This window comes from Mustela nigripes, chromosome 4 (genome assembly GCF_022355385.1).
Source record: "Mustela nigripes isolate SB6536 chromosome 4, MUSNIG.SB6536, whole genome shotgun sequence".
NCBI lineage: Eukaryota > Metazoa > Chordata > Mammalia > Carnivora > Mustelidae > Mustela > Mustela nigripes.
In genome coordinates, this window is record NC_081560.1 from 142476676 (window position 1) to 142504089 (window position 27414).

At 43.3% G+C, this 27414-nt stretch overlaps 1 protein-coding gene across 8 annotated transcripts in view; it reads right to left on the reverse strand.

The window, feature by feature from the left end:
- KCNMA1 (potassium calcium-activated channel subfamily M alpha 1) overlaps positions 1-27414 on the reverse strand; it is a 725872-nt gene that overhangs the window by 142814 nt on the left and 555644 nt on the right. For all 8 annotated transcript variants that reach the window (XM_059397886.1, XM_059397885.1, XM_059397883.1 and 5 more), the window contains exons 15-16: positions 16261-16370; positions 3632-3700 (exon numbers count right to left, since the gene is read on the reverse strand). In XM_059397886.1, the coding sequence (XP_059253869.1) occupies positions 3632-3700; positions 16261-16370 (179 nt within the window). The remainder of the gene's footprint in view (positions 1-3631; positions 3701-16260; positions 16371-27414) is intronic.

Here is a 27414-nt window from a genome sequence, read left to right on the forward strand (position 1 = left end):
CCACAAGATAAAAGGACTCAAAGGCCAAAAGCCAACAGCAGAGGTGCAACCACTGTGGACCTTTGAAGATGCAAAGTGTTGCAGTAACTTCTCGCAGTTGGATCATAGCGTAATACCAAACTGACAGGAAGCCACCTCTATTGTCACGCATCTACTCCAAACATCACAGAAGAAATCAGACTTTGGAAAGAGTTCCGGACAAATATCCCCACCACACATATGCACAAACACACCACAGCAATTACAAACACGAACACATGACAGTGATTCCAACCACGGAGAGAAACAACTCTTGAGAAGATGAACAAAAAGGCATCCCGATCGTATGTTTTCAACAATACTGTTTTAGAGAACACATTATTGAAAAACTACACTGGAAATAGCAACCGAAAAAGTTCAAAGAAAATGCTATTGATGAGGATTTGGTCATGCTTCGTGCAACAGAAAACAGCAGCAAAACAGGGTGACGTCACATGGTGAAAGCGGAGATACGTCACATTAAGAAATGTGCCCAAACACACTAGGGAAAAAAATAAAGCCATGAGTTTATCTCAATAAACAGTACTCATTCACTAGATCAAATGTGACAATCTGGCAATCTGGTAGCAGAGTTCTAAGTCTGTACCGAGGACTGCCCAAGGAAGAAAATATGGAAAATGTTATCATCAAAATAAGCGTAAGGACAAAACAAATGTTGAGTGTTAGCTGAGCTTGGTCTCTGTTTTGTGGATAAAAGGACACGATCCCTGCTCTATCAACAGGAAACTGGACATGGGGAGGAGGAAGTCACTGGGAATGTGGATGTGGTATGCAGACAGATGGCACCACAGAGGCTGGTGGACACTGAGACACATGAGGACAGGACAGAAACAGACACCAGGGGCTGGAGAGGAGCATTCTCCTTCTCAATGTTGATGGCACTGGTTCCCATCACTGGTGCCATGACTGAACACAGGGATTATACCTGTCGGGTTTTTAGGTCTCCTGCAAAGAAGTTAGTGCGTTATCCGAAAGAATCAACAAACTGAATGAGAAAAGCAATATGCTACTTTCAATTTTTATGTGCTCTCATTGGAGAGGGGTTAAATATATATATATATATATATATATATATATATGTATGTATGTATACAGATACATATATATATGTCTATCAGACAAGGGAATGAGATTATATGTATGTGTACGCATATATATAATCTCTATCTTCCTGAATTCTCAGCAAATGGTTAGTCCTGTGGTTAGCAGTGAAGATAGCAGGTGGGGGTTGGGAGAAAGGTTAACGAAGAGCGCATACCGCTTTCGGCTTCTGCAAAACGACAAGAAAAGAATTTAAAATCAAACAATTTGATAATAAATTGACTGACACCAGAAGGAAAGAAGGAACAAAACCTTTGTTTCGAATTACTTGAAGGATGCATGTGAAAACAAGGTTTTTTCAGCAGAGCATGGAAAAACAGCGTCATGGGGTAAAACAACAGAGGAGATCGTTCAACACAGGCCGGGGGCAGAGGGGTGGAGAGAAGAGGCTGGGTTCTCTGAATTCTAGCACCCAGCCACTTAGAAAGTGGGAGAGGGAAGGAAATGGGAAATTCTTCACTGAAGGAAAAAAAATCAAAACTCTTATCTCAGGAAGGGTCAAAAGCTCAATTCTTTTTAGCATGGCTATTGTGTTCGAGAAGTTCGGTGTTTTCTCAGAGGCATGATCCACATTCCCTCCAACACACCTTTTTCCACAAGAACCAATGTGCTTCCACACTGAGACCAAGCGACATGAGGGGGGTTAAAGTTGGCAACGGCACACAGAAAGCCAAAAACAAAGCCAAAAAGTTCTTTTCGCTCTTTTCTGAAAGGAAAAAAAAAAAAGCTAAAAATCTCTATCTATAAATATGGCTTTGTTGAAAACATCTCTGATTTGTGAGTTAATTGGAGGGTCCATCAAAGAAAAGACTTTGCCTTCAGGGAAAGCTCCTAGTTAATTTTCTTAGAATAGTGACAGCAGATTCACACTGAACCATTAACAGGCTTTTTCCTCTCCCTCCTTGTGACCAAAAAGGTGGCAGGTGGGAGACGGCTGGTCAAGGTTCAGGGGACACACTCCTGCCATGAAGTTATACCAAGAGGGTCAAGAGGTGCCTTCAACATTAAGCACCGCCTACACCGTGACACTTTTCTGAGAGATGCACAGAAGTGATAAGAGTGAAGACTGAGTTACACAGATTTTCGGATCATTTGCAAAAACCTAGGGACACCTGTTTTCCCCCTCCGCAGCACTGGTGGGAAAGCAGTAATCCCAGAAACCCCCACTTTACCTGTTGAACAGCCAAGAGCCAGGACTCTGGCTCCCAATTTCTTTACATAATATTCTTCACTTTGCCAACACAAAGAAGAAAACCGTATCTATACATCATTATTAACTGCTATGGCCGTGTTTAACACATGGCCACCAAATCTACCACTTCTACTTGCTCTTGGCTGATTTCGAGTTTCCAAAGAGCTTAGCCTTTGATCAGATTGACTTGGTGGGCAATTGATCTGGTGGTTAAGGTAACAGGGAACATTGGATTGACTTGCTTACAATCCAGTGTTTTGGGGGTTTGTTTGGTTTTTGTTTGGTTTGGTTTGTCAGAAACACAGACTATATGTCTGGAAGTCTGGCTTTATTGAGTTATTCATCGCGATAATGAAAACTCCTTAGACGGCGAGAGGAGGCACCTTTGAATCTTGCCTTGCACTCAACATATTAAGGCACACGTGGGCGGGGCTCTGTACTTTACACTTGGGCAGCCACAGGAAGACTTACAGGTAGGAACGACCCCGGAGGTCATCTTAGAGCACAAAAGCCCACGCACTTCTCAATGAGCTCTTTCTTCCAAACCCATTGATAAAAATGGGGAAGCAAAAACCTCATCTGTGTTTTGTCCGTAATGCATACAGTCCTGCATCAACACAGTCCCTGTTAATGGGGTGCTTCCTTCTTCCACCGTGAGCTCATATATTGACTGGGCTGTTATCTATTTCAACCAGACCCAGTCCCTCATCAGTCTGATATGTACATAATTAAGGGCAAAATAAATAAATAAAGAGGGTTCCTGCCTGTGATCCCTGCTCTCCCGGCTAATTTACATGAAGCCAATATTCTGCCACCTGGATTTCGGCTGCACCGGGAAAAGCCCATATGGTACACAATAGGCTGCTTGTAATTTGTCTATCAAGAGAGCTGGTGCATCCCATCACGGCCCTGCCCCATCCCTGCTGTGAAGGGGGCCAGAATCCACCTGCTTTGTGATCACAGCAGTAAATGGGGTTTGAGGACAGGCCCTGTCCCTGGTTTTGTGCAGAGAGGGTGAAAAGTATCACTTGGGCTGATCAGGTGGAGATCTGGATGCCTCATCGCTTTCCTCTGGAGAAACATTTTCCAAACGCCCAGTGGGCTTGAGATGCCAGGTGGGTCTGCCAGAGAGGTGACGGTATCTGGTTGGGCATGCCCTGAGATGTGTCAGAGATGGGTCACATCAGGGGCCCAAGCACATCAATAACGCGTAGGAAAGAAGCGGGTGGACGGAGCGCTCCAAGAGCACTCTCACCGGGTCCTGCATGTCAGCCGGCCGCTCGGCTGCAGCGAACTTACCGGCTCTCCCGGTTGGCCGACTTGTACTCAATGGCTATCATCAGGAGCTTAAGCTTCACAAAACACAGCCTGCAACGAGATGGAGAAACCTCCCCGTCAGTGCTTCTGAACAGCCAGAGTCACATAACAAACACGATTACGACCTCTCCATCGCCTGATGCACTCATTATCCCGGGGACCCTCATTCCACAGTCACTGTGCCAAAGGGAGGGGGTGGGAGCGACACCTCCCCGTCCTCCCCATTAAACCTGATTTCTCGCAAGTGATAAGGCGCTGAATGTTCAAAGTGCAAATTGCACTCGGGTCTGGATGTCTAGACACAGACCCCAAGCAGGGATTTGTGCCTGGGGATTTATGCTGGGCCAGATTCATTAGTTACTCGGTCGGGTAGTAAAATGTTAACTGCAGGGGGAGGGAGGTATTTGGAGCAGCTGGACCTGTTATTTGGATTCCATTTCGGTCTTTTGTACAAATGGCTCATATTGTTGTTCCGAGCAAACCCCTGTGTGCTCAGAATGATGGTAATAATCCTTAGCCTCCATGTAACTGCCCAGCACATGACTGTGGGCACCGGCACTCCTGGCCACATCCACATTGCCTCACCTCTTCTGCCCAGGGCTCTCATCCGGGGCTCTCGCCCTCAGCCCAGCCTGCTCTGAAGCTGGCTCATTCCTGCCTCCATGCCTTCACGAAGATGATCCCTACACCCCAAGTGCTTTCTCTTCTCCTGACCCATCGCCCAAGCCCCCATCAAATCTAGCCTTCTGTGCAACTCATCTGCAGACCCCCTCACCCTTGGCTTTCCATTCCCAGAACCCATCCAGCACCCTTGTCTGCCAAAACCTCCTTCAGCCCTTTCTCAGCCACATACTGGCCACGGCTGCTCCCTTGGCAGTCTGTGCCTGAAAGCCATCTCCTCAACCAGTGTGGCTTCCTTAAGAGTTTGGGGCTTATGCAGAATTTCCCATCGTGCTGCACAGGGAACCACAGACACAAAAAAGCTCAATAATCGCATGATTTCCCCTCATTGGGGTTCTAAGAAAATAACAAAAATAACAAAAGGGCCAGTAAATATTCATGCACAAAGATGTTCAAGGTAGTAACATTTATGCAAAGTAAAAAAAAAAAAAAAGGCAACCTAAATGTCCAATAATAAAGCAGTGGTCAAGTAAAGTATGGTACAATATAGTTTTAGCATTCAAAATGACTTTTTGAAGAATATTCAAAGTCTAAAATTAACAAATAATACTATACAGGTACAAACATGTAAATAATGTGATATGATTCAGTGAAAATGTATATTTATATACTCACAGAAATAAAAGCACACAGACAAAAGGATTACATTATATATGACAAATTTCTATAATGAGCATATGTCTTAAGGACTTTTTGGATAATGAAACATTGGTTGACTGACAACCAACAACCAAATGACAAACATTGGTTGACTGACAGGCTGAGAAGTGAGTTGATTACTGAGTTGTAGTACTATAAGGGGGAGGTTGCATGGGGGTCACAAGGCGGGGCCATTCCTGGTACTCTCATTTAATCCCCACAATATCCCCGAGAGGAGATGGCCCCAGTTTTTGTGACTTTGACAGCCATCTCTATATTACAGGTGATGAACCTGAGGCTCAGAAAGCCCATGTAACTTGTCCAAGGTCCCCAACTAGTATCCGGCAGGATATACATCTTTAACTCCAGGGAAACCTATTTTGTATTTGGAAAGATAGATAATAAGCAAATATACAACTGAATAAATGATGAATTTCCAGATGAGGAAAAGCACAATGCAGAAAACAAAACAACTTAAGAGAACAAACAGTAACTGGGAAGACCCATAAATATGGAAAACAAATGATGGTTGCCATAGGAGAGGGTTGTAAGGGAAAGAGCAACATAGGTGAAGGGGAGTGGGAGGTCCAGGCTTCTAGGTATGGTCTGAATGGGGCCGGGGATGAAAGGCACAGCATGGGGAATACACCCAATGTTATCGTCACAGCGATGTGTGATGATAGATGGAGGCTCCACCTGTGGTGAACGTAACAACAGAATTGTCCAATCATTTTCTTGCACACCTGAAGCTAAGGTAGCACTGTGTGTCAACTCCAATTAAACAACAACAACAACAACAACAAACCCAACCAAAGAAAACAGTGACTGGGAAGGGGTGTTCTCTGCAGGCGTCCAGAGGGACCATCCTGAGAACGTAAACTAGAGCACAGAGCGCAGGAGTTGAGGAGAAGAGGCAGGCAATTAAAGGATCTGGTGAAAAAATCTTTCCAGGGAGCGGAAGCAGCAAGTGCAAGGATCCTGAGGCAGGAAAGCAGTCAGGGTGTCTGAAGATCAGCAACAAGGACAAGTAGACTGCAGCCAAGTGAGGAAAGTCTTAAGGGATAGTGATTAGGGCAGGGAGCTAGGCAGGAGCAAGTTTGTGAAGACCACTGGCCACAGCAACAAGCTTGCCAGTCTGTGGTTTACTCTCAGTGAAATGGGAGGCCTTTAGCTGGTGGCAAATAGAAAAGCAATGAGGTTGGTGAAGGCCTCGTACTCTCCAGTGGAAATAAGACCAATTGCTCACCCCTACATATGAGGTCACAGTCTCCCGTATTGCTTTCAACAGACAGTCAGATTTCAAAGACCACTTCATCTAGGCGTATTTGGGCTCTCCTGGTGATTTGCAGGTTTGCTGATTCCTGCCAGCGGACTCTAATGACCTGGGCTTTGTGCTGATTATGCAGTTTGCTGAAACACCAACTCAAGTATCCAACTGCAGCTGGAAAAATGCTCTTCTTAATTTATGTTCCATAAAGCACTGCTAACACGCACCCTTTATGGGGCTGTTACTCCTGGAGCTTAAATTGTTTAAAATATCAGATGGCTTATGCAATATTTGTTGAACCAAATTACCAGATTAGGTAACCACTTTCTAATGTAAATAGCAACTAAATGCCAAAATCTCAAGGAGAAAGCCCATCTTAATTTAGCAGAGATCATGAATAGGCCAATACATTGATATCCCAAGAGTGACTGGCCACCCTGATTTGGGACTTTGCGGTTCAAGGGATCATGGATCTTAATTGCTTTTAACGACCTGATCCTGTTGGTAGAAGCAAAAATGTAGTCCACAGTAATGGTGCATTATGTCTTTCTAGGCACTATGACGCCATTTACCAACTCGATATAAAAAGAGAGGAGCTTTCTAATGCAGGAAAGTCAATAAAATTTACAGTCTTGTGCACATTCCTTAGCCTAGCACAGTGGACCAGGAGATCTGAGTCCTCTTTCATAACTTCCAAATCCATATCTGAGAGGATTCCATATGGCTCTTTTTAAAAAGCTCTTTGACCCAAACCCAACCTTTACTCACTGGCCAAAGGGGTGGAGAGGACAGAGTGATATCGACGAAGTGATTATATGCAAACAGCGCCACCCCATGGATTATGAAATTCAGGCCCTTCAAGACTTGTTGGGGCTACCCTTCTCGTAGAGGTGACAGACTTGAGGTCCAACGAGGGGCAACCTGCTCCAGGTCAAATGGCCTTTGGGAAGAAAGGCCAAAAGTAGAAATCAAATTTCAATGCAGTGTGCTACACAAATACTTCTTATAAGAACAAAGCAAATGAGATGGTGGCCAGAAGACCAGCATGATGTCTTGGTCAGCATAGCCTTTTTGAAAACCCAGAATTAAATACTAACAGGTTATCTCATATAAAAACTAGCCTTTCAGCTTTCCTTGATAAATCATAAATGGCCACGCTGCAGACACTCTGTCTGGCTAAAAGGGATTGTAGCTTTGAAGCACTGACCCTCTCTGGAAGGAACACAAACTCTTCAAGATGCTACAGTCCCCAGCACTCCCCAATGATCCTGCCTCTTCAGTCTTCACTCTTTGTGGCTCACTCCTGCCCCCTAAGAGGCACCTAAGTTTTTAATTCCTGCTGTAACAAGTACCTTCTGCATGTCCACAACACACAAATCTTGCACTATGTCTCCGCTCTGCTAAAAAAAAAATCACAGTTTTCTGCTAGATCCTGCCACAGAGAGTTAGCCAATGTCCAGGGACCGGGGCTTAAGGCTGAAGCACAGGTGCCAGGAGGTAAGAACAGACCAAGGCCAGTGAACAGGGCACCGGTGTGTAGTGTGATAATCACTTGTTTATTCACCTCTCTGCCCTCGAGTTGAGCTTCTTCACGGTAAGATGCATGCTTTCTCTCCCCGGCATTTTGCAAAGTGCAAAGAGTAAGCATTCAATGCATGCTGATTAAATAAATGTATGAATGAATGGAGGGCAGAATCTCCTGACTGCTGGGAGCCCACATTAATAGAGAAAATAATCAACTAGGAAACTAAGCAGAGAAAGTTTGGGAGTTGAGCATCAAATCATGCAACAAGATGCCTCTTAACTTGCCCATGAGAAGCAGAGAGATTGGAAAAGAAGGATGTCAAAAGAAATAATAGCAGTGATATGTTCTGGGAATCTAACATTTGCCTCAAATCAATATGCCAAAATGTAAATATAATTCTAAGATCCAGGCAGCACTTTGTCCTTGAGACTCTCCACAGCTCCTGCTACCAGGGGTTTACTCCCCAGAACATGTCTTCAGACTACTCAGATTTGATGTCCCGAGATGAAATATTGACTTGTATCATCAACACCATTGTTTTTGGTAAAGCAAAAGGGGCTTTGCTCCTCCAGTTCTTTGAGTCCTTCTTAGGGCTTTACTCAGTGTCTGCACATGTAACAGACTGGAGCAGGGTAAGAAAGAGGCTCAGGGCAAGGGAGGGCATAAGAAAGAACCAAGAAAGCCTTTGCAGTGTGCTAAACAGCAGCAATTTACTTCTTGGTTTCTAAAATAAAATGTCCCAATATGTCCAAAACAGGAAGTCGTTGCTGGTTGTGAAAATAATTACAGGGGAACAGAAATGACTTTTCCCAGAAAAAAAATGTCACTTGTCACAAAAAGGTCTTAAACCAGCAATCTGCAATAAAACTGTTGTAATAACAAGTTAGATTGCTTTTTTGATAATTATTAAGTAGAGGCCTACCAAATTTGACAATGACATTATATAATGCCTATTTTCTTTTTTTTTTTTTTTTACTGCTAGCATCATCTGTTAACTACAGTAGTTTCAACCCAGATGTTCCTGAACAAAGGCTCTTAAGAATTAGAGGCCAACTGTTTCTACCTACCTAGAGGGACATAAATTGTTCTTGCCATTAAATCAGCCCCTTTGACTAGAAAGATTGCTTGCTGATGTGAATCAAGCAGAGAAACCCTTCATAGAGCCTGTACCTTTGAATGTGCTCAAGAAGGGGACACAAAGACGTTGTTTGGGGCTGTTGAAGATGGGTCACCCAGGAGTGACAGCATGAGGAGAGATGAGGTGCCTGCATGGTGGCCTCCAAACTCAGTTCCCCTCCCTGAAGGGTGGGGCCCTCTTCAGTTATCCAGAGGGACCCTGGCAATGTCAGGCTGAAGCACATCATCAGAACAGATGCCCCATGTAAATGCTGTGCATTGGGAAACCAGATCTTTAGCATCTAGGGGCTAGAAGGAAAAAGAGTCACATTTAGGAGCTTTGATTTAAAATGATAGGCTCTTGAAATGGAAACATCTAGTTAAAGGAAATTTGAACCAGCAGGATTTATAAGACTCAGGGGCAAGAAAAAAGGAAGTGATTTAAAATGCTCGCGGGTATGTTGTTCGGATTTCATTTCCCAATAGCTCTGATAGAGGTGGGGTGGGGAAGGCTTCGGCACAGCCCTGCCCACACACACACACACACACACACACACATACACACACACACACACGCACGCGTGTGCTCCATGCTCACAGTTTCTCTACTAGCACACCTGAGACACTTGAATTTAGAAATAATTATATTCTTTGATATGGACAATTGATATTTGCCTAAAACATGAATAAATGCATTTTAGAAAGCTTTGCTCTTATTAGTAGTCAGAAACAAAATGTAAACTGTGTGTGTGTGTTATGTGTACCAAACATCAAGTCAAGCCCCTAGCATCCCTTTCCAACCAGACTGCCTCCTTGACACTCCTGCAGAGAATTCTAGACATGCCACTGTCTCTATAGTCTTTGGTTACAAATCTTAACAGACTCGAGGGTCATCTGTTTATTCCCTAAGATGTAGGAAGATTACTGGTCATCTCTGGGTCCCTGTAGTAGAAAATAATCATAATCATAATATCGTACTTCCATCTGTGTTCATATATGTTGTCTTAATTACAGTAACCACCCCTCCAAGTAATTGGAAGATAGGGCCAGTTTTTTGAGGAGAAATATTTTTTAAAGACAAGACTTGAGCCCCTCCACAGATACTCATAAAATGCTCTTTTCTGCAGACTGCTTAGATAAATCCATTACATAATAATCAGGTTTGCCAGCTTCTCTCCTCTCCGTGTTCAGATTCAGAAGTCTTTCTCTAAAATCTAATGGTGTCATAGAATTCAAGTGAAACTAGCTGTAGTTTTCATTGTACAGGAGACCGGGCTTTCTCCAGGCGGTCTTGGATTTTCCTCCAGGGGCTTCACTGGAAAGATCTGTCCATGCAAAACAACACAGCATGAAAGCCTGATTTTCTTCTTCATTAGGGGTCCTGTATGCAGGTGGATGAGGGGACAGAGAATCCCCCTCTAGCCCCCAGATGGTCTTAAACCAGCGCAGAAGCATCCTTGCACCTGGACTGAGGGCAGGACTCCTGCCGTTTGGCCCAGCGAAGATCTGACCGGAGGCCCCCAGGTTACCCAGGCATTAAATATTCCACATGGAATATGAATTTTAACCGCTCCATCAGCTGCAGGGGGACAGAGAGAGACACACTGTATTTTAAATACATCTTTTGTCCTAATCCCCTCTTAGCTGTAAAACCTGATACAATTAAGGTTTTATTTTTGCAAGTGATGAATGACTAATACCCTCAGTGGGAGATTCAGGCCCTGGTAAGTGGTGTTCTTGCAGCCAACTAGACTCAGAACCTGTGGTTTCCTCCTGCTCCTCCTTCCCTATCACTCACTTCTCCCCTCTGCCCTCACTTTCTTATTTGGAGGGAGGGGGGATACAGCCTCACATTTACAGTTCTTATGATAAAAACACTATCGCTGTTTCCCCCAGAAAACATCACATGTCCAAAAAAAAAAAAAAAAAATCGATTTGTCTCCTTCTCCCATCCAAAGGGGAAATCAGTTTGCTCTCCTTGGAAAATCTCAGAGACCTGGGTGCGGCTCCCAGATTCCTGCCTGCCCACTACTGAGCATTCCCTCTTCCCTCTTTATTCCCTCTCTGAATCCAATCTCCTCAAAAGGCACAGCTCAAGTGTCCTCTCTTCCAGGAAGCCTCTCCTATCACCCCCAGTCTATAGGGAGCTCTCTCTCCCCCTGTAGCTCTCAGCCTTTGTCCTCTAGTAAGTGCACCCATCAAGCACTTATTCCTCAAGCATTTATGGGTGCTTAGTACCCCTTGAGGATGGGTATCCTTTTCCTTAGCCAGAGTGCAAACTGTCTGAAGGCAGCCACGGCAGGGAAACACAGTTCTTTATTCGTCATTATAAGTATTGTTATTAATCTTTTAATGTGTATGTACTTTATTCGATCTAATTACAGGTTTCTCTAGATGGTGCCATGCCTGGCACAATGGCACAGATATCCTAAGTTCATTATGTATCTAGTTGATTGGCAGGACTTTTCTAAAGGGTAAGAGTATATATAACCTGAAATGCCACAATGTGTCCCTTTCTTTCTTGTTATTTACATTGTCTGGATGGGGCAGGACAGATGGTGGGAAGAAGAGAGGTGGGAAAAGGAAAAAGGATATTAGCTAGTATTGAGAGATAAGTAATATGTCTATTTCAAGTCCAAAGTCAGGCAGCTGGTCACGATCAAAGGAAGGAGGTATGCAGAAATCAAATATCTGGTCCCAAATGACACATCCACCAAGTAGCTCAAATGCAGGTTTGAGTCTGGGCCTTTGCAATTCCATGGGTCACACTTGGTGACATTAAGGAGCATCCTACTAGGGGACTCATGCAAAAACAAGACCCTTCAGTGGCAACCATGGCCTCATATCCCAGCTCCTCACTTCCTACAGGCTTGACATTGGCCCCCTGCACCTTTCACAGTCACTTGTTTCCCTGGGGATGGTGGGGAGTGGGAGGGAAAGTGAGCAGGTGTTTTTCTGGTGTTCAGAAACCTTCTCTTCAGATCCCAAAGCTCCTCTGCCTTGATCATACTATCACACAAACCCAAGGGCAAGCCAGCTATGCGACATGAAGGGGAGATGTTCAGAAGTTGCTGGCTCTGAAAAGGAACATCCTAAGGGCATCCTGGGAAAGGTCCCGGACATGCCCACCACAGTCGCCAACAAGATCAAGCGAAATCTTCGAGCGCTGTGTTCTGACTTGTACTGGTTTTCCCTAGGCTTCTTGGCACTTGGCATGGATCTGTTCGCTCCAGCTTCAAGGCTTTCAGTATTACAGGGCTCAGTACCCCAGTGCCTTCTTCCTATACTGATTTGGATTAGGCATGGGAAGAGGGCAGAGCCGTCAGTGGTCTACCTGGTGTGGTCATGTGTAGACTCATCCTACCACCCTGGACGTTGTAGAACACCCCACGTGAAGCTGGAATGATGGCAAGCTTGTGACATGTGGCCCACCTCTAATTCTGCAATTTTGGCTAAAATCGGAGAGAAACATTCCATTGACTGAGCCCAAAGTGGGGAATGAGGGGAGTTTACTCCAGCCCGTGGTGTGGAGGGATGAGGTGAGTGGTGGTGGCGGCAGGAGATGGGGGAGGGGCCCTAGTCCTCAGACTTTGGATCAGAATCACCTGCCTTGCTTGTAAAAAGTACAAAATGGGGGGAGGAATTCCCCCAGATATTAAAATCTAGAGCTGAAGCCTAGAAATCTCTCCATTTAGTAAGCTCCCCAGGAGATTCTTAATTAGGTGGCTTTCATCCAGCAGCTACCCCAAACTGCTCTCAATTATACAGACCCAGCATCAGAACCCTGGCTCCACTGCTTGGGTGCTAGGTGGCTTTGGAGGGGCACCCACATCCTCTGAGTTTAGCGTCCCCATCAGGATAAGCCAGGAACAGTGATATTAACATAAACCACAAGATCGTTGTGAAGATAAAATGAGAAAATGTAAATGAAATATTTAGAAATAATACTGCATTTTGTCTAAATGAGTGACTGGTTTTGGAACAAAGCTGCATCTTCTGCTGATACAGACAGTGAAGCCAAAAGGCTGGTACAGAGAAGTCCAAGGATACAGCTGGTATGGGTCCCACCTGGGCAGGAAAGAACAGCCTTGAAATCTGTAAAAATCTGTAAAAAGCTTGCCTGGTGGGGGGGCCTTCTGTCCCTCCTGCCTCCCCCCCCCATTCTGTTCTCTGGGGAAATGACTTCAAAATCCATTCATGGATCCTGTTCCCTTATCTTTTTATGAAACAGCTCTCCTGTGGCCCCTCGGCGGCTCAGTCCGTTAAACATCCAACTCTTAGTTTCAGCTCAGGTCATGATCTCGGGGTCGTGAGATTGAGCTCCTTGCTGGGTGTGAAGCTGCTTAAGATTCTCTCTCTCTCTCCCTTTCCCTCTGCCCCTTCCCACCCCTCTTGCACATACCCTCTCTCTCTCAAATACATAGAAAAATGAAATCTTTAAAAAAGGGGGGGGCAGGAAAGTCTCTCCCAGCTTCTGAGAAAACTCCAGGCTTTCCTATTCAGTGATCCCACGCTGCAAGGGAGCGTTCTGCCAGCCCAGGGGAAGAGCAAATTTATTTCTTTTCATGCTTTAAGACGTTATTGGCTGCATATTGTTTTAATGCAGCGCATAATTACAGAAACCACTCTGAAAATCTGTATATTTTATCTGTGCTTTATTGTACCCAGAATATTCCCCAATTCTTTTTTCTTCTACATGAACCGGCTTAAAATATATTTTGGAGTCCTTTTTGTCATCTTGAAATTGAATAGCCAATTCTTACTGTAATGAAAATACTTACGCGCCAGCCTGGTGATATACAGCACTACAGTCTAATTACGGCTGTGCTTTAATTAACCTGAATTGAAGAGTGTTATCATTAAACTGCTGGTAACTTTGAGTTATGGCTTTTCTTTAATTTAAAGTAGAAAACACAGATAATTAAGCCTCCAGATAATCAAATGCTTGAGGAGAGCGTCAATGTTTTGGGATGTTCCTAAATCTCATTAAATGTCCTTTCTTTATTGATCATCCCTACCTCTGCTGTATCATTGTGCTGAACGAATAATAGCACTAAGTTGAACACATTCTCACTCACATCAGAAGTTTGGTTTTTTGGTTTTTTGTTTTTTTCATTCCAGAAGCCGTGTTGAACAAATATGAAATTCTCAGACAACAAGGTGTGTCTGAAAGATACTCTCCTCCTCACAACATGTTCTAAATGGGAAAATCAATCAAAACCAGCAGCCACTGGGGTCCAGCTCCTGAGCTGGCTCCGAAGGGCAAGAAGTCTCACACCACCCAGTGTGTCTGAGTCGGCAAACTCACGGGTCTGCGGGGCCAGGCCTGCAATACCGATGCCCCGGGTTTAAGGCATCAGAGAGGGGAGGACCCACACTTAACCCTTCCTTCTAACAAACTGGAGCCAGTCAGCAGCCGGTGGAAATGCAAGTCCTGTGTTGGCTCCTCAGATACTCGAGAGATGCCAGACATCTCGTTTTTATGTGAATCACCTCTATTTTGAAATATTGGCAACTCACTTGAAGACCTGAAACGCTGAGTGGGGCAAATCTGCGAGTCTGGTGTACCTTGTGGGATCCCAGTTACAGCCTCCACGGGGAGTGGTTCTAACCTTCCAGGTTAACACTCGAAAAATGAACTGACTTCCTTCCCAGGAGCAGAATCAGAGAAGCGGTGGGAATGCAGGCTTCCAAGGAAGCACCCATGGTAGACATACACAGCGGGAAAGCCAGGGAAGATCACCAGTCAAGGAGCACATCTTTACACACCTCCCCAGCTAATGCCCCCTGCACCATAGGACCCCTCTGGGCATTGGTGCCTTTGCAGGGTGCTCAGGCCACCCCTACATCATATAGGAAGCCTCAAGGGTTTGGTTTGGTTTGTTTGTTTGTTTGTTTGTTTTAATAGAACCAGCTTCTATTAAAAGTCCTGAATTCTCCCGGGCTTTCTATCCCAGGCAGGCCAAATTCCAAGGTGGAGAAAATCCCCTGGGACAGCCTCAATGTTCCAGGACCAAATGCCTATGAACGGTTAACTTCTTTCTGTGGCAGAAAGAGAAATAGCTCTAAAAGAAAGGAGCACATGGGAGTTACAATAGGGCATCCATTTTCAGAAAATAACTCCTTCCGAATCAATTACCTATTCACTTTTCCAGTCCATTTAGCATTTAAACTTTCGCTTAGAGACAGGGTGAGAAATTTCAGTAAACAGCCAGACCATTTTGGATTGCTTAGGGTCTGGGCCCAGAGACAGAGAGAGTACACCTGCTGTGTTCACTGACAGGAGTCTCCAGGCAAACACCAAGATCCCAGATGCTCCGTCCTCTCTCCGCTGTGCACAGAGCACAAAGCTCTAAGACAGAGGAGCCAAGGGCCCCCAGGACTATGGCCTTCAGACCTTCCCTTCCAGAAGATGGGTTTTGTTTGTAGGCATCCAGACAGCTCAAGGGAACAACTTTTCTTCCTCAGGCTAGTGGGTTCCCAGATTCCCCTTTCTTCCCAGTCTTTATCGGTGAGACTGAGGTTATCAAGTCTTTTGCTGAAGTGTCAGTGGATCGGGCTTGATGTTTCAGCATTCCCAGGGAGTCTGTGTTTTCACAGGGGACAAAGCCCCTGTTTGACTTACACCCAACATCTGAGATTCTAAGTGGGAAATCTGAGGCATCATCACGATGGAAGTTTCTCGGGTCCTGGAACCCTTAGAACTCTTGAGGCCATATCCCTTAGATGGTCATCCACTTTACTTGGAGAAGCCATGGCAGGCTGGGGCTGCCTCTTGCTCAAATCCCTCCCCCTGAGCCAACACAAGGAGAAGCTAAGCCCTCTCGTTATCATACCATGCCGGTTGTCCGTATAGGGGGCTAAATTACTAAGGGTTATCTCAAGGTTTCCTTCCACGTATTTGGTCCCACATTTCCTCCGCAGATCATGAACGTGCTTCAAATAATGGCTTCTCTGATAGCTCTATTACCTGATTTGACTGGAAAATATTAAAATTCATTTCATCCAGTGGCTAGCAAGATTTGTTTTCATCCTGGTAAAATCAGAGACATGGGTTCCTAGCACCCTTCATAATTGTGTCCTACGTGGCAGAAGCCAAATTCAAGACATGCAGGAAAACTGTAGTGCATAATTTAATGCAAATGATGGATCTAACCATAAGGTTCTCAGAGCTACAGGAAAAAGCAGGGCCAGTGAAATCCCCAAGGCAGGGACCACATACTGACCCACCTTCCTGCTCACCACGTAAGACGGAGTACACAGGATATCCTTGGTAGTTGTTGAGTACCCTGACTGTGTTGGGCAGAGATGAGGTGTCTTTCCTGCAAGGGCCACCTTAAACATCCCTGAGGGCCAAAGAGCACATGGTGAATGTTCACTTACTCACAAACGGTAGGGAAGGACAGACCCACGAAGGCACTGGAGAGATATTCTGTGTACATTTCATTTGAGACTCCTTCCAAGTAATATTTCTGCCACGTGTCTTCCTCAATCTAGGAGAGAAGAACATAGGAGGTTAAGGTATGACAGTACACCATAAAAGGGAAACCAGAGTTTACCATTTGACCAATGAATGAATGCCCTAGTTATGGGATGGCAACAATCTTCAGCAACCAGGAACACAACCACACCATCTACAGCAAGTTTGCTATGACCCTAAGCTCATAGACAGGAAGGACACGTCCTCTAAAGCACCACTCTTTTCTAACCTGTATGATTCCCAAGGGTGTGGAGGCAAAGGCACTCACCCACAATACTGGTCCACAGGTAAATCGATACAATTTTTCTAGAGAGCAGTTTTGCAACTGTTAACAAAAAATTGTAAAGTACATGTTCCTTGACACAACAATTTCATTTCAAGTATTCATAGCAAAGAAACAGATAGACATATGTACAAGGACATTTGTAGAACATCCTTTTAATGAGAAACTGGAAATAACCACAAATGGTACATTTTTCAATGAAATGCAAAGAAACAATTAAAAATTATGGTGAGAATGTGTATCTGTTCATACAGAAATGATATAAAAGTACACGTGACTAAATATTGTTGATAGTCTTACCCTACTTAAAAAAAAAAACAAAAACCTATAATTATCTGAATGCTTGTAAAGCCAAAGAAAAACTAGAAAATCTTTATACCAAAACACTAATCATTGTTATCTGAGTGGTAGAATACTTTTTTCTAGAGATTTCTGTTATCCGAAGACTTTTACAATGACTGTGTGTGCCCATGTGTGCATGCACGCGCGCGTGTGTGTCTGTGTGCATGTGTGTGTGTGTGTAAAACAATAAAACAATACGTATATTTCTACTTTGGGGAATAAAAGATCTTTCCAACCACACCCTGAATATCACAAAAAGTAAAATGTAGTTTCAGAGAGGTCTTACTCCAGATCTCATTAAAATGTGTGGGTTTTTAAATTATTTCTAATTAATCAATCTGAAATGGTTTTCTCAACATCCCTCTTCATGCTAAGCACTTCTAGAAGAATTTTACATTGGAATTGATCTTTAAAAATTATAAAGTGAAGAACAACAAGAAGGCTGAGTCCCTCTGGGAGCTCAGGGAGCTCAGGATTCCCAAGACAGGCAGGCTGTGTGGTCCCTGGGAGTCTGCAGCCTCCCACGTGCACCTCTACTGTGTACATAAGAGAGAGGAGATGAGAGCTCTCCAGCCAACAGGAAGTGACTTTTTACAACATCTTGTGCTGATGTTGAATTAAAACTCTTCTTGCCTATGGCCCAATACTCAGTTCACTAGGGAAATGCAATGTTGGAAGTTGAAAGAGACTTGGAAACAGTGGGAAATGAACACCGACCATGTACTTGGTGGCATTCTGGAATACAAAGAAGGCAGGAATCAGTTAGAAATAAATTGAATGCTCCCTGCTTCTACGCTATTTGTCTGCTTTGCGTAAGTCTGGATGATTAGAGTATGGGGTTAACCTCATTAGTTTGAGCTGCTTCTAACCTACTCCCACACATTAGACATTAACTATGCAATGCTGCTGGGTATGGGTTGTTTATCTACAAATTGGTCTTCCCCAGAGTGGGGTCCTTAAAAAAAAGGCACTCAACCATTTCTACTGCTAAACTGTATGATTTTTAAAAATTAAGGAATGTGTTTAACTAAGCATAAACTTTTTAATTTCCCTGAATCCTAAGAGTTCAACTTATTTTTTTTTCAAATAAAAGATATTTCTGACTTTATAAGCAAAGGTCATTAATTCTAATTTGAAGACAGCTTTGTCTGTATTAGTAAATAAACTGAAATACAGAATATTTGGGGTATTATAGTATCATAATTTGTTTTATTGGTAAATAGGATACTTATGTGAGCACTTGCCAATTATAAACCCTCATGGTAGAGCTTTATGGGAAAATAGTATTTTTGAAACAGAATAATTCAGCCTAATCTTTCGGCAGAGATATTCCCTTTTATAATGGGCTATTTGTGTTGCTACTTTTACAGTTAATTTTCAAAAACAGTGAAAACACGAACTTTTATCTCAATTATTATTGACTGTTGGTTGTAATCCTCAGTTATTATAGTTTTAACACGGGTCTTTTAGTTATGGTCAGTATTTTCATGCCCGTGTGTCCTAACATAACTACTCTTTTGACCAAATTTTATTGTAGGTTTATCATTAAAAATTTTTACTAAGTAGAAACAAAGATTTGCAGGATAACAATATTATTCGTGTTTGTTTTGAACACGGCAAATATTCATTAATTCACTTAACAAATATGTATCAAACATATCCAGTATCTCAGGTCCTATTCTAGGTGCTGATTAAATCTTACTTAAACTGGTATTCATTTTCCTATATTTTTCTCTTTGCTGGAAGAAGCACCAGGTATGTCTAGCTACATTATATCTGACCAGATATACCTGACTTTATTGATTTTTTTCCCATATTTTTTTCCTACAGGTTTTGTCTTTGTGGCTTATCTAGATCGCCTAAGGAACTCAATGTCAAAATAACTGGAAATATATACAGAACTTTTCTGGAAAGAAAAACGCCTCTTCTACATCTGTATGTGGATTCTCAAATGGCATCTACAATGTTAGATACAGTAGTACTGAACAGATTCCTCAAATACTGATGGGTTTCAGTTCATTGTTATAAACTTTTAAGTCGCCACATCTTTTTTTTAAAAGGATTTTTTAAATCTATTTGAGAGAGAGGGAGAGAGAGAGAACTAGAGCACACAAGTGTGGGGAGGGACAGGAAGAGGGAGAAGCAGACTCCTCACTGAAAGGAGAGCCCCACATGGGGCTGAATCCCAGGAACCTGAGATCATGACGTGAGCCAATGTCAGATGCTTAACCAACCGAGCCACCCAGGTGCCCCAAGATTCCCTCATATTTAACACTGTTTTCCATACAGGTAAGTCAACATGCTTTTGATGTTTCTGATAAAGGTGTTATGCACACATATACACACACACTTAAAAATGGTTAAAATGCTAAATTTTATGTTATATGCATTTTACCACAATTAAAGAAAATAAACCCGTATCTATAATTGTAAGAGCAGAAGAGTCAGTAATTATAATTAATACTAAGACTTCTTAATCTGTAAGGGCAAGAATGACAAGTTGGATCAAAGACAAGGATAGGCCAGGGACATCAGGAGAACCAGGGAATGAGCACCAGCCTGTGGCACGCCATGGGCTCAGATAGCCAAGCTTCATCATTATCCCAAGGCAAGGCTCAAACTACCTATCACTTTTTACCAAGGTTTACCTTTCTAAGTCTCAAACATGGCCTCTTTAATTTAACTTTGAAAAAGCAAGGATGAAAGTACATATTCCCTTTTCCTCTGTCAGCAGTAATAAAATGCATGCTTTTTATTTTTTTTTTAAAGTGGGCTCCATGCAAGCCCCAATGTGGGGCTTGAACCCAGAACCCTGAGATCGAAACCTGAGCTGAAATCAAGAGTCAGGCCCTTAACCCACTAAGCCACGCAGGCACCCCTGAAATGCATTCTAAAGAACAGAAAAATAAATGTAAAATGTGTTGAGTAGAAAACATCTGTGCTTCACACGAGTGAAAAACGCAGTGAAGGAAGAATCTAGAAAGGGTGGGACAAGTTATTGTCGTTACGATTTCCCTTTTACAAAGGATAATACTGAGGCACAGACAGGTTAAGTTCATGTTCCTAACCACCCACCTTGTCATCTCTTGCTAGAGATGACAGGGTAAATATATAAGGAAGGAGTGGGGCTAGGACTTTAGGGGGCAGGGTGGATTTGCTGCACATAAGTACCGAAGGGGGGAAGACTGGAATCAAAGCTCACCAAGGTCTCAAAATCTTAAACCCTGGAGCCCATGACCTTCTGAGAGGTCGATGAGGAATAACACTAATTTTGAGCTGTGCTGAGAGGGGGGGTGGAGCCTGGCGGCATATGGAACTATCCCAGCCTACAACTTTTTTCCACACTGTCCTCCAGATTTGTGTTCTGCAGATATTTTTAACTGTAATGTAATGTACACACTTCCCAGCAGAAAAATGAAGGAATGGGACCAAAACTGACTTAAGAAAAGGTGCCAAAATTAATTTGCCAGCCATTCAGTAATCAGTCAAAGGCAAAGCATTTCCCAAGGCAGCGATCTCTCCTCTGGCTGTCACATCAAACTCCAGCTGTTTCAGAAGAGCAGAGACGAGCAGATGATGTGCTGTGGCTCTTATTCATCAAATACAGAACCTTCAGCGAGAAAGGAAATTGAGCCATTGGGTTGGCTCCTATACATTTCTCGCTGGCTTATTTATGTTCTCTTCATTATCTAATTTTTCAACCAGTCTAATCCACCCCCCACCCCCCAAGTAAATGGTTGTACACGGATTCATGGGCGGCCAGCTCTAGCATCAAAGAGTACCTTCCAGCTGGAAACAGGAGCTTTGGCTCCAAAGGAAGTAACACCTACTTGATCCTAGATTCTGCATGTGTTACTAATGGTGGGTCGGTAATGACACCTTTTATTTTTTATGCTTTTTCTGATTAGAGTGAAACTGTGTTTCTCTAATGCTAACAGCCCAGTGAATGTGAAAAATCAGCCATCCTGGCTGGGGTAGGCGACAACCATGGCACTTTCTGTTTTCAGCGAAGAAAAGACTCTGAATAACTGTGGTGACTCCAGTCAAAAAATTTTGCTAACATGGATCCCCACATCTGGAGTCGTATAAATAATTCCAGAGATTATCACATACCAATCCTTATTTAATCGAAAAGGAGTACACTGTTTTTACCTAAGTATATTTCTATAATGCACCTCAGAAATAATGGATTAAAAGGAAATGATAACAACCAATGATCATGAGGTTAATAGCTGTAATAAGAAGAGGTAAGTCATTGGGGCACTTGGGTGGCAGTCGGCCGAGCACCCGGCTCTTCATTTCGGCTCAGGTTGTGACGTCATGATTCTTGAAATCAAGCCCCATGGTGAGCTCTGCGCTCAGTGGGGAGTCTGCTTGAGATGCTCTCCTTCTCCCTCCCCCGTACTTCCCACCCCCCTTCCACATGCACGTGCGCCTTCTCTTTCTCTCGCAAACGAATAAACAAATCTTAAAAAAAGATGAAGAGTTGGGTCATGACATACGCACTAACATTGCCCAGCACTAGCAGCAGGAGACTCATGCGTTAGTAGGTATTTGTTGCTTCATTACTTTTTATAATCTATCCAAATTCTACATTAATCTTTTTCCTCTAAAGGATATACAATTTTAAATCATAAAGCTGCTTTAATAAGAACTAACCAGTCACATCTGAACAAACATCTGTACATAGAAATTACATAATACGTTGTCCCTGTCCTTTAGGATGCCCCAGTCTGCAAGAGTGCAGTGACATAAACTGACGGATGTGCCTTAGATCCCATAAAAGCATATTTATTCCTACCCAAAAAAAAAAAAAAGAAAAAGAAAAAGAAAATGCCCACAGGAAGTGTCAAGCCCTTGACTACAATAATAAACACGGGATCAGCGTTTATAGTCTCGAGGCTGATGAGTGGGTGGTCATTAAAACGTGTGGAGTCATTTATCCCCATTTCTCAAGAGCACGCTCTGTCACTGAGGAAAACCTGATTTAATGTTGCATCTAATCATTTCTTGCCGGAAAGAACAATGTTCAGGACAGTTGAGTGTTCAGGAGTCTTTATCATTGAGCTTTCTGGATTCTCTCTCTCCTCATTTCCTCTATGTTCCAATGTTAACACACGGGCCCCAGTTTTTATCAGCGGGTCCATGGCTATCTCTTTCGCCCTCTCTTTCTCAACATTCTTCAGTATAATGGCAAATCCTGAAATTGACTTCTGGAATTAAAAAACAAAAACATTCGTGTCTTGCTAGCTTAGGTAGGTCCCCATAGGTGCCAGAACAGAGAATGCCTCGCTGCACAGCTTTCTGGGGGCGGAGCAAATTGGTGATAAAGTTGAAACCAAAGGAGAGAGGCAGAGAAGAAAGGGAATGAACGGAGATTTGCACCTTCTCAGAATGTGTTTCTTCTCTGGGACAAATTGCACTTCAACGCTGTACTTCTTTGACATGCCCTTCTGAGAGCAGCCCTGGATTTCAGGGCCTCCATAACGACCTGGCAGTCCACAATTATGGCTTATTTCAGATTGCATTCTCCAGAATGTGCAAACAGGACAAAAGGGTTTCAGACTCGTCCAAAGGCTTCAGGACAATGTCAATTAAAACAAATTATTTGGGATTTGATGGAATGCCAGAGAACTGGCTGCCTCAGCACTGAATGAATAAATAAACAACTCCAAAGATTAATTTTGGGTGGACGTGAGCCAAATCTCTTCATCCCAGACTAGTGGGCTGCAGACTATCAAAAAAGATTTCCTCCATCATTATGAGAAAAAAAAAAAAATTAGCCCACATGAGGTATTCTGAGAGAGATTAACACACCACACCACATGCAAAAGTGTAAGAATATATGGCATTTTCCCCACTGTGTTATTACCCCCAACCCAGATTATTCTGAAGACACAAAGAGTGCTAGGGGGATCAGAGCTAAAGGAAAGGCGAGTGTAAAGAACAGCATGAGAAAAGCATTATTATTGGGGCGCCTGGGTGGCTCCGTGGGTTAAAGCCTCTGCTTTCGGCTCAGGTCGTGATCCCAGGGTCCTGAGATCGAGCCCCATATCGGGCTCCCTGCTCAGCAGGGAGCCTGCTTCCTCCTCTCTCTCTGTCTGCCTCTCTGCCTACTTGTGATCTCTGTCTGTCAAATAAATAAATAAATCTTTAAAAAAAAAAAAGAAAAAAGAAAAAAAAGAAAAGCATTATTATTTAGAAGTGATTTAAGAAAGCATTGCTTATGTGGCTGGAAATTGGTATTTTCTTTCAATACCTAAAAGGCTTCCCTACTCTTTCCCTATTTTTCTCTCTAGCATAGAAAGATGCTTAAGAGATGTAAGAGCCAGTTGAAGGCTGGCCTATTCACTCTCTGTCCGAATAGGACTTGGGTTTTGCAATCTTGCTAATGGTTAAGAACATCCTCATTTGTGCTTCCAATAATAAGGTTCTTAAAATATCACTAAAAGGATTCTAATCTGGGTAGAGCATGCAGGAAGCAAATGTTCTCAGGCAGACGCCCGCTGAGGAACCCTCTGAAGGATGGTTCGGCCCCCCGCACGCAGGATTAACCAGGATGGAGCTTCTCAAACCATGGGAGGTAGGGGGCCTGCGTTTTTGTTTTCATTTCTAAGATCCACTGTTTTTGCAGACTCAAAACTACAAAATCTAAAAGAAACAAATTCTAAAAAGAGAGGGAGAAAAAAAGACAAGGCATGCAAAGTACAAGTCCAAAATTTTTCTCATTCGAATCCACCAATATAAAAATAATCTATCAAATTGCCCTCAAAGTTGCCTAAGAAGTTAACTCCCATTTTCTGTACTTTCTTCCTCGTGGAAGATTAGCCAGTAGTTCACAGCATCCATCCACAGACCCAGCCACAGACAGAGTGCTGGCCTCAGTCTTTCTTTAAGACCTAACTTCCCACAGTTTCCCGCAAGCTTCAGCAAAGTAGAAGTATTCTCAACTAAGATTTCCCACATGAGCTCATCAGAACTTTTTTTTTTTTAATATCTTAGTTATTTATTTGACAGAGAGAGAGAGATCACAAGTAGGCAGAGAGGCAGGCAGAGACAGAGAGGGGTAAGCAGGCTCCCTGCTGAGCAGAAAGCCCGATGTGGGGCTTGATCCCAGGACCCTGGGATCATGACCTGATCCGAAGGCAGAGGCTTTAACCCACTGAGCCACCCAGGCAACCCTCATCAGAACTTATTAACAGGTGTTATATCTTGAACATACAAAGTGGAGACAGGGTCCCCCATGAAAAGGTAGGTTATTTTGAGAGCAGTAAATTCTATCTGAATCTTCAGTGCCTAGAATAGTGCATGGTACACAGCAGTAGCTCAATAATATTTGAATAGACGAAAAAAAATTGAGAAGAATTGGATATAAAAAACCAACCTGGGAATTCTTTTTATTTTTTAACAGTCAAAAAAAATTCTATTAAATTCCTCAGAATGTCTTATACATAAGAATCTACAACAACACAACATAAAATGAGCAGAAATGTTTCCAAAATTTTAAAACTGGAATCAATAAAAGGAAATAATTAACAACAACACATTTGAGTGTGATGGCCAGGATCTTAACATGTTAATAGGAGCTGTAAATCTCTGTGGGAGTGGGGGGGAGACGTGGTATTTAGTCACATGACCCTTTATTTCAAGGAGCAGTTCACAGAGCTAGGCAATGCTAATCTAGAAACTTTCCCCATGATTTCCTGTCACTTTGTTTCCCTTGATCCTTCTGTCAGAAATATGTATCTCCATAATATCTCTCCAGCTGTCAAATCTAACTCTTTCGGGAAAGTCGTCATCGGATGCCCCCTCACTGGTGAGGCTTTTCCTCATTTCCCCAGCTTCATGTGCTCCTCCTCGCCTTATTGCGAAACCACACTGAGCCCACCTCTAGGGGGTTTGGAAGGGCTCGCTGAGGTGATCAGTATAGAAAGTCGGGAACACCACCTGGCCCAGAGTAAGCCCTCGGCATGTGTTAACTACCATTAGCTACCATCGTCGTATTGGAGTTCTCTGATACTCCATGAGAGCTTCAGCCCAGTGGGATTTTGAAACATGAGCCCCTCCCCTAAGCCCTCAACTTGGTCTTGTCCTGAAAAAGCAACAAAATACCTTCTAAGGTGCCTATATAAGACGTGTTTAATTTATATTTGTTGAACTGAACTAAGCAAGAGAAAACTAGAAAAAGAGACACAGAGAAGCACGCCATTTCCCCAGGCATCTAACCACAAGTAAGCACTGGAAACGTCACAGCGTTCAGTGTTGCACCATGGAATGAACCAATTCTTGCCTCCAAATGCTGAAAAATCCTGTATTCTTAGGTTCTAATAGGGAGCAGGTAGAATTGGGTCATTTTTCAGCTTCCCAGGAAACTTCTTACTAGGAGTGATATTTTTTCTGGAAATTTTTGTCATCACAGAACATCTTGGGCTACTTAACAAGTGACTTACGGCTTTCTAAAGTCTTTTTTTAAGATTATTTATTTATTTATTTGACAGACGGAGATCACAAGTAGGCAGAGAAGCAGGCAGAGAGAGAGAGAGAGAGGAGGAAGCAGGCTCCCCGCTGAGCAGAGAGCCCAATGCGGGGCTCGATCCCAGGACCCTGAGATCATGACCTGAGCTCAAGGCAGAGGCTTAACCCACTGAGCCACCCAGGCACCACGGTTTTCTAAATTCTAAATCCAATAACTTGGAGGCTTATATTCGACAGAAGGAATTCTCCAGCGCTGGTACACTGCCACCCATCTAACTGAAGTTCTTCCTCCTACAAGCTTCGAATCCCACTGCCATGCCTGAGGACAGCAGCCTCCTCTCCACCCTTGTCTCATGACTCCACTCTCTTCCCCATGGGGCTTAGCCTTCTGTCTTCTCCTTGTTTTCACTTTTATGGCTTGCAGTATAGAGTTAAACAACAATCCAACAGGATGTAGACTGAGCCCAGCAAAGGCTACATCTGGCAATCCCATTACTCACAAATTCTAAAATGGAGGCAAAAACAACGGTGGGTTCGTTGGTTGTTTATTTATCTATTTTTTTTATTTCTGGATGAAAAGGAAGGGAGTTAGAAAAGAAAAACATTCAATTCATCTCAGGAACTCGCTTTTGAAGAGACAAACCATTAGAGCATTGCCTCTGTTCTAGCAGGATCCTCAATGTTCTAGATAGTTTGGTGAGAATCCCTCTGCAGTCATTCCTACCGTCACTTGGGATAATTTCTAACCAGTGGCCACTTCAGAGGTTTACTTAAGAAAAGTCTTCTGAAGGCCGCCTGGGTGGCTCAGTGGGTTAAAGCCTTGCCTTCGGCTCAGGTCATGATCCCAGGGTCCTGAGATAGAGCCCTGTTGTCAGGTTCTCTGCTCAGTGGGAAGTCTGCTTCCCCCACCCACCCCTACCTACCTTTCTGCCTACTTGTGATCTCTGTCAAATAAATAAATAAAATCTTTAAAAAAAAAAAAAAAAAAAGAAAGAAAGAAAAGAAAAGTCTTCTGAGGCTCTGAGTCCAGGGCTTCTCAGACTCTGAGGTGCTTATAAATCATGCAAGGGTCTTAGTGAAATGTGGTTTCTGAAGTCCTAGTCCTGAATGGGGGCCTGGATTCTGCCTTTCCAACAGGCTCCCAGACAACAACAATGCTGGCTGCCCAAACATGAACCACACTTCAAGTAGCAAACAGCTACTCCCGGAGACAGTGAAGAACAGAAAACAAGTGTTCTCCACGGTGCCTGTGAGGACCAGAGATTAAGGAGAATCAATCACAGTCCAAAGCATTTAAAGTGGAGATGAAAAAGAGTGCTTCCCATGAGTATCACTAAATACTGGAGCCAGTTACAGAGAAAGCTTGAACATAACTAAGCACTGAGTATCCAAGTGTTTGGGCTGCTGTGGTCATTAGTCTAAACAATATTTCATGGGTCCAGATTTATCTACTCAGTCTCTCTCCATTGATTCCGTGACCCCGGGGATAGTTTAGTCTCCATTTCAATGTGGGCTGTGTAAAGACAGAACAATGAGATGGCTATATTTAATTCAATTAAAAATAAAGTTTCAAAAAATGGCCCTGATTTGTATCCCTGATTTCTATTCAACGTCCCCATTTTAGGACACAGTGTTGAGTGTGAGGACGAAAACACTTGCCAACTCAGTCCTGTTTTAGTGACAGCAGATTCTGGATACTTATGTCTCCTATCTCTGTACAATACGGCCTAATAAAGTCGAGCCAAAGAGACTAGATTTCATTTCAGAGCAAAGGGTTCGGCCATAAACTTTTGCTTTTTGGCTGAACAGAGCCATTCCCGTCGCAAGCATAAATTCTGCTAGTTTTAGGTATCAGGGTGATTGGGAAGCCAAATGGGTTATCTGTGAGCCAGGTATCCAAGGCAGAGGCACCCGCTTTATTGTGTATTCATTGTTATCTGGAAAATCTCTTGCCAGC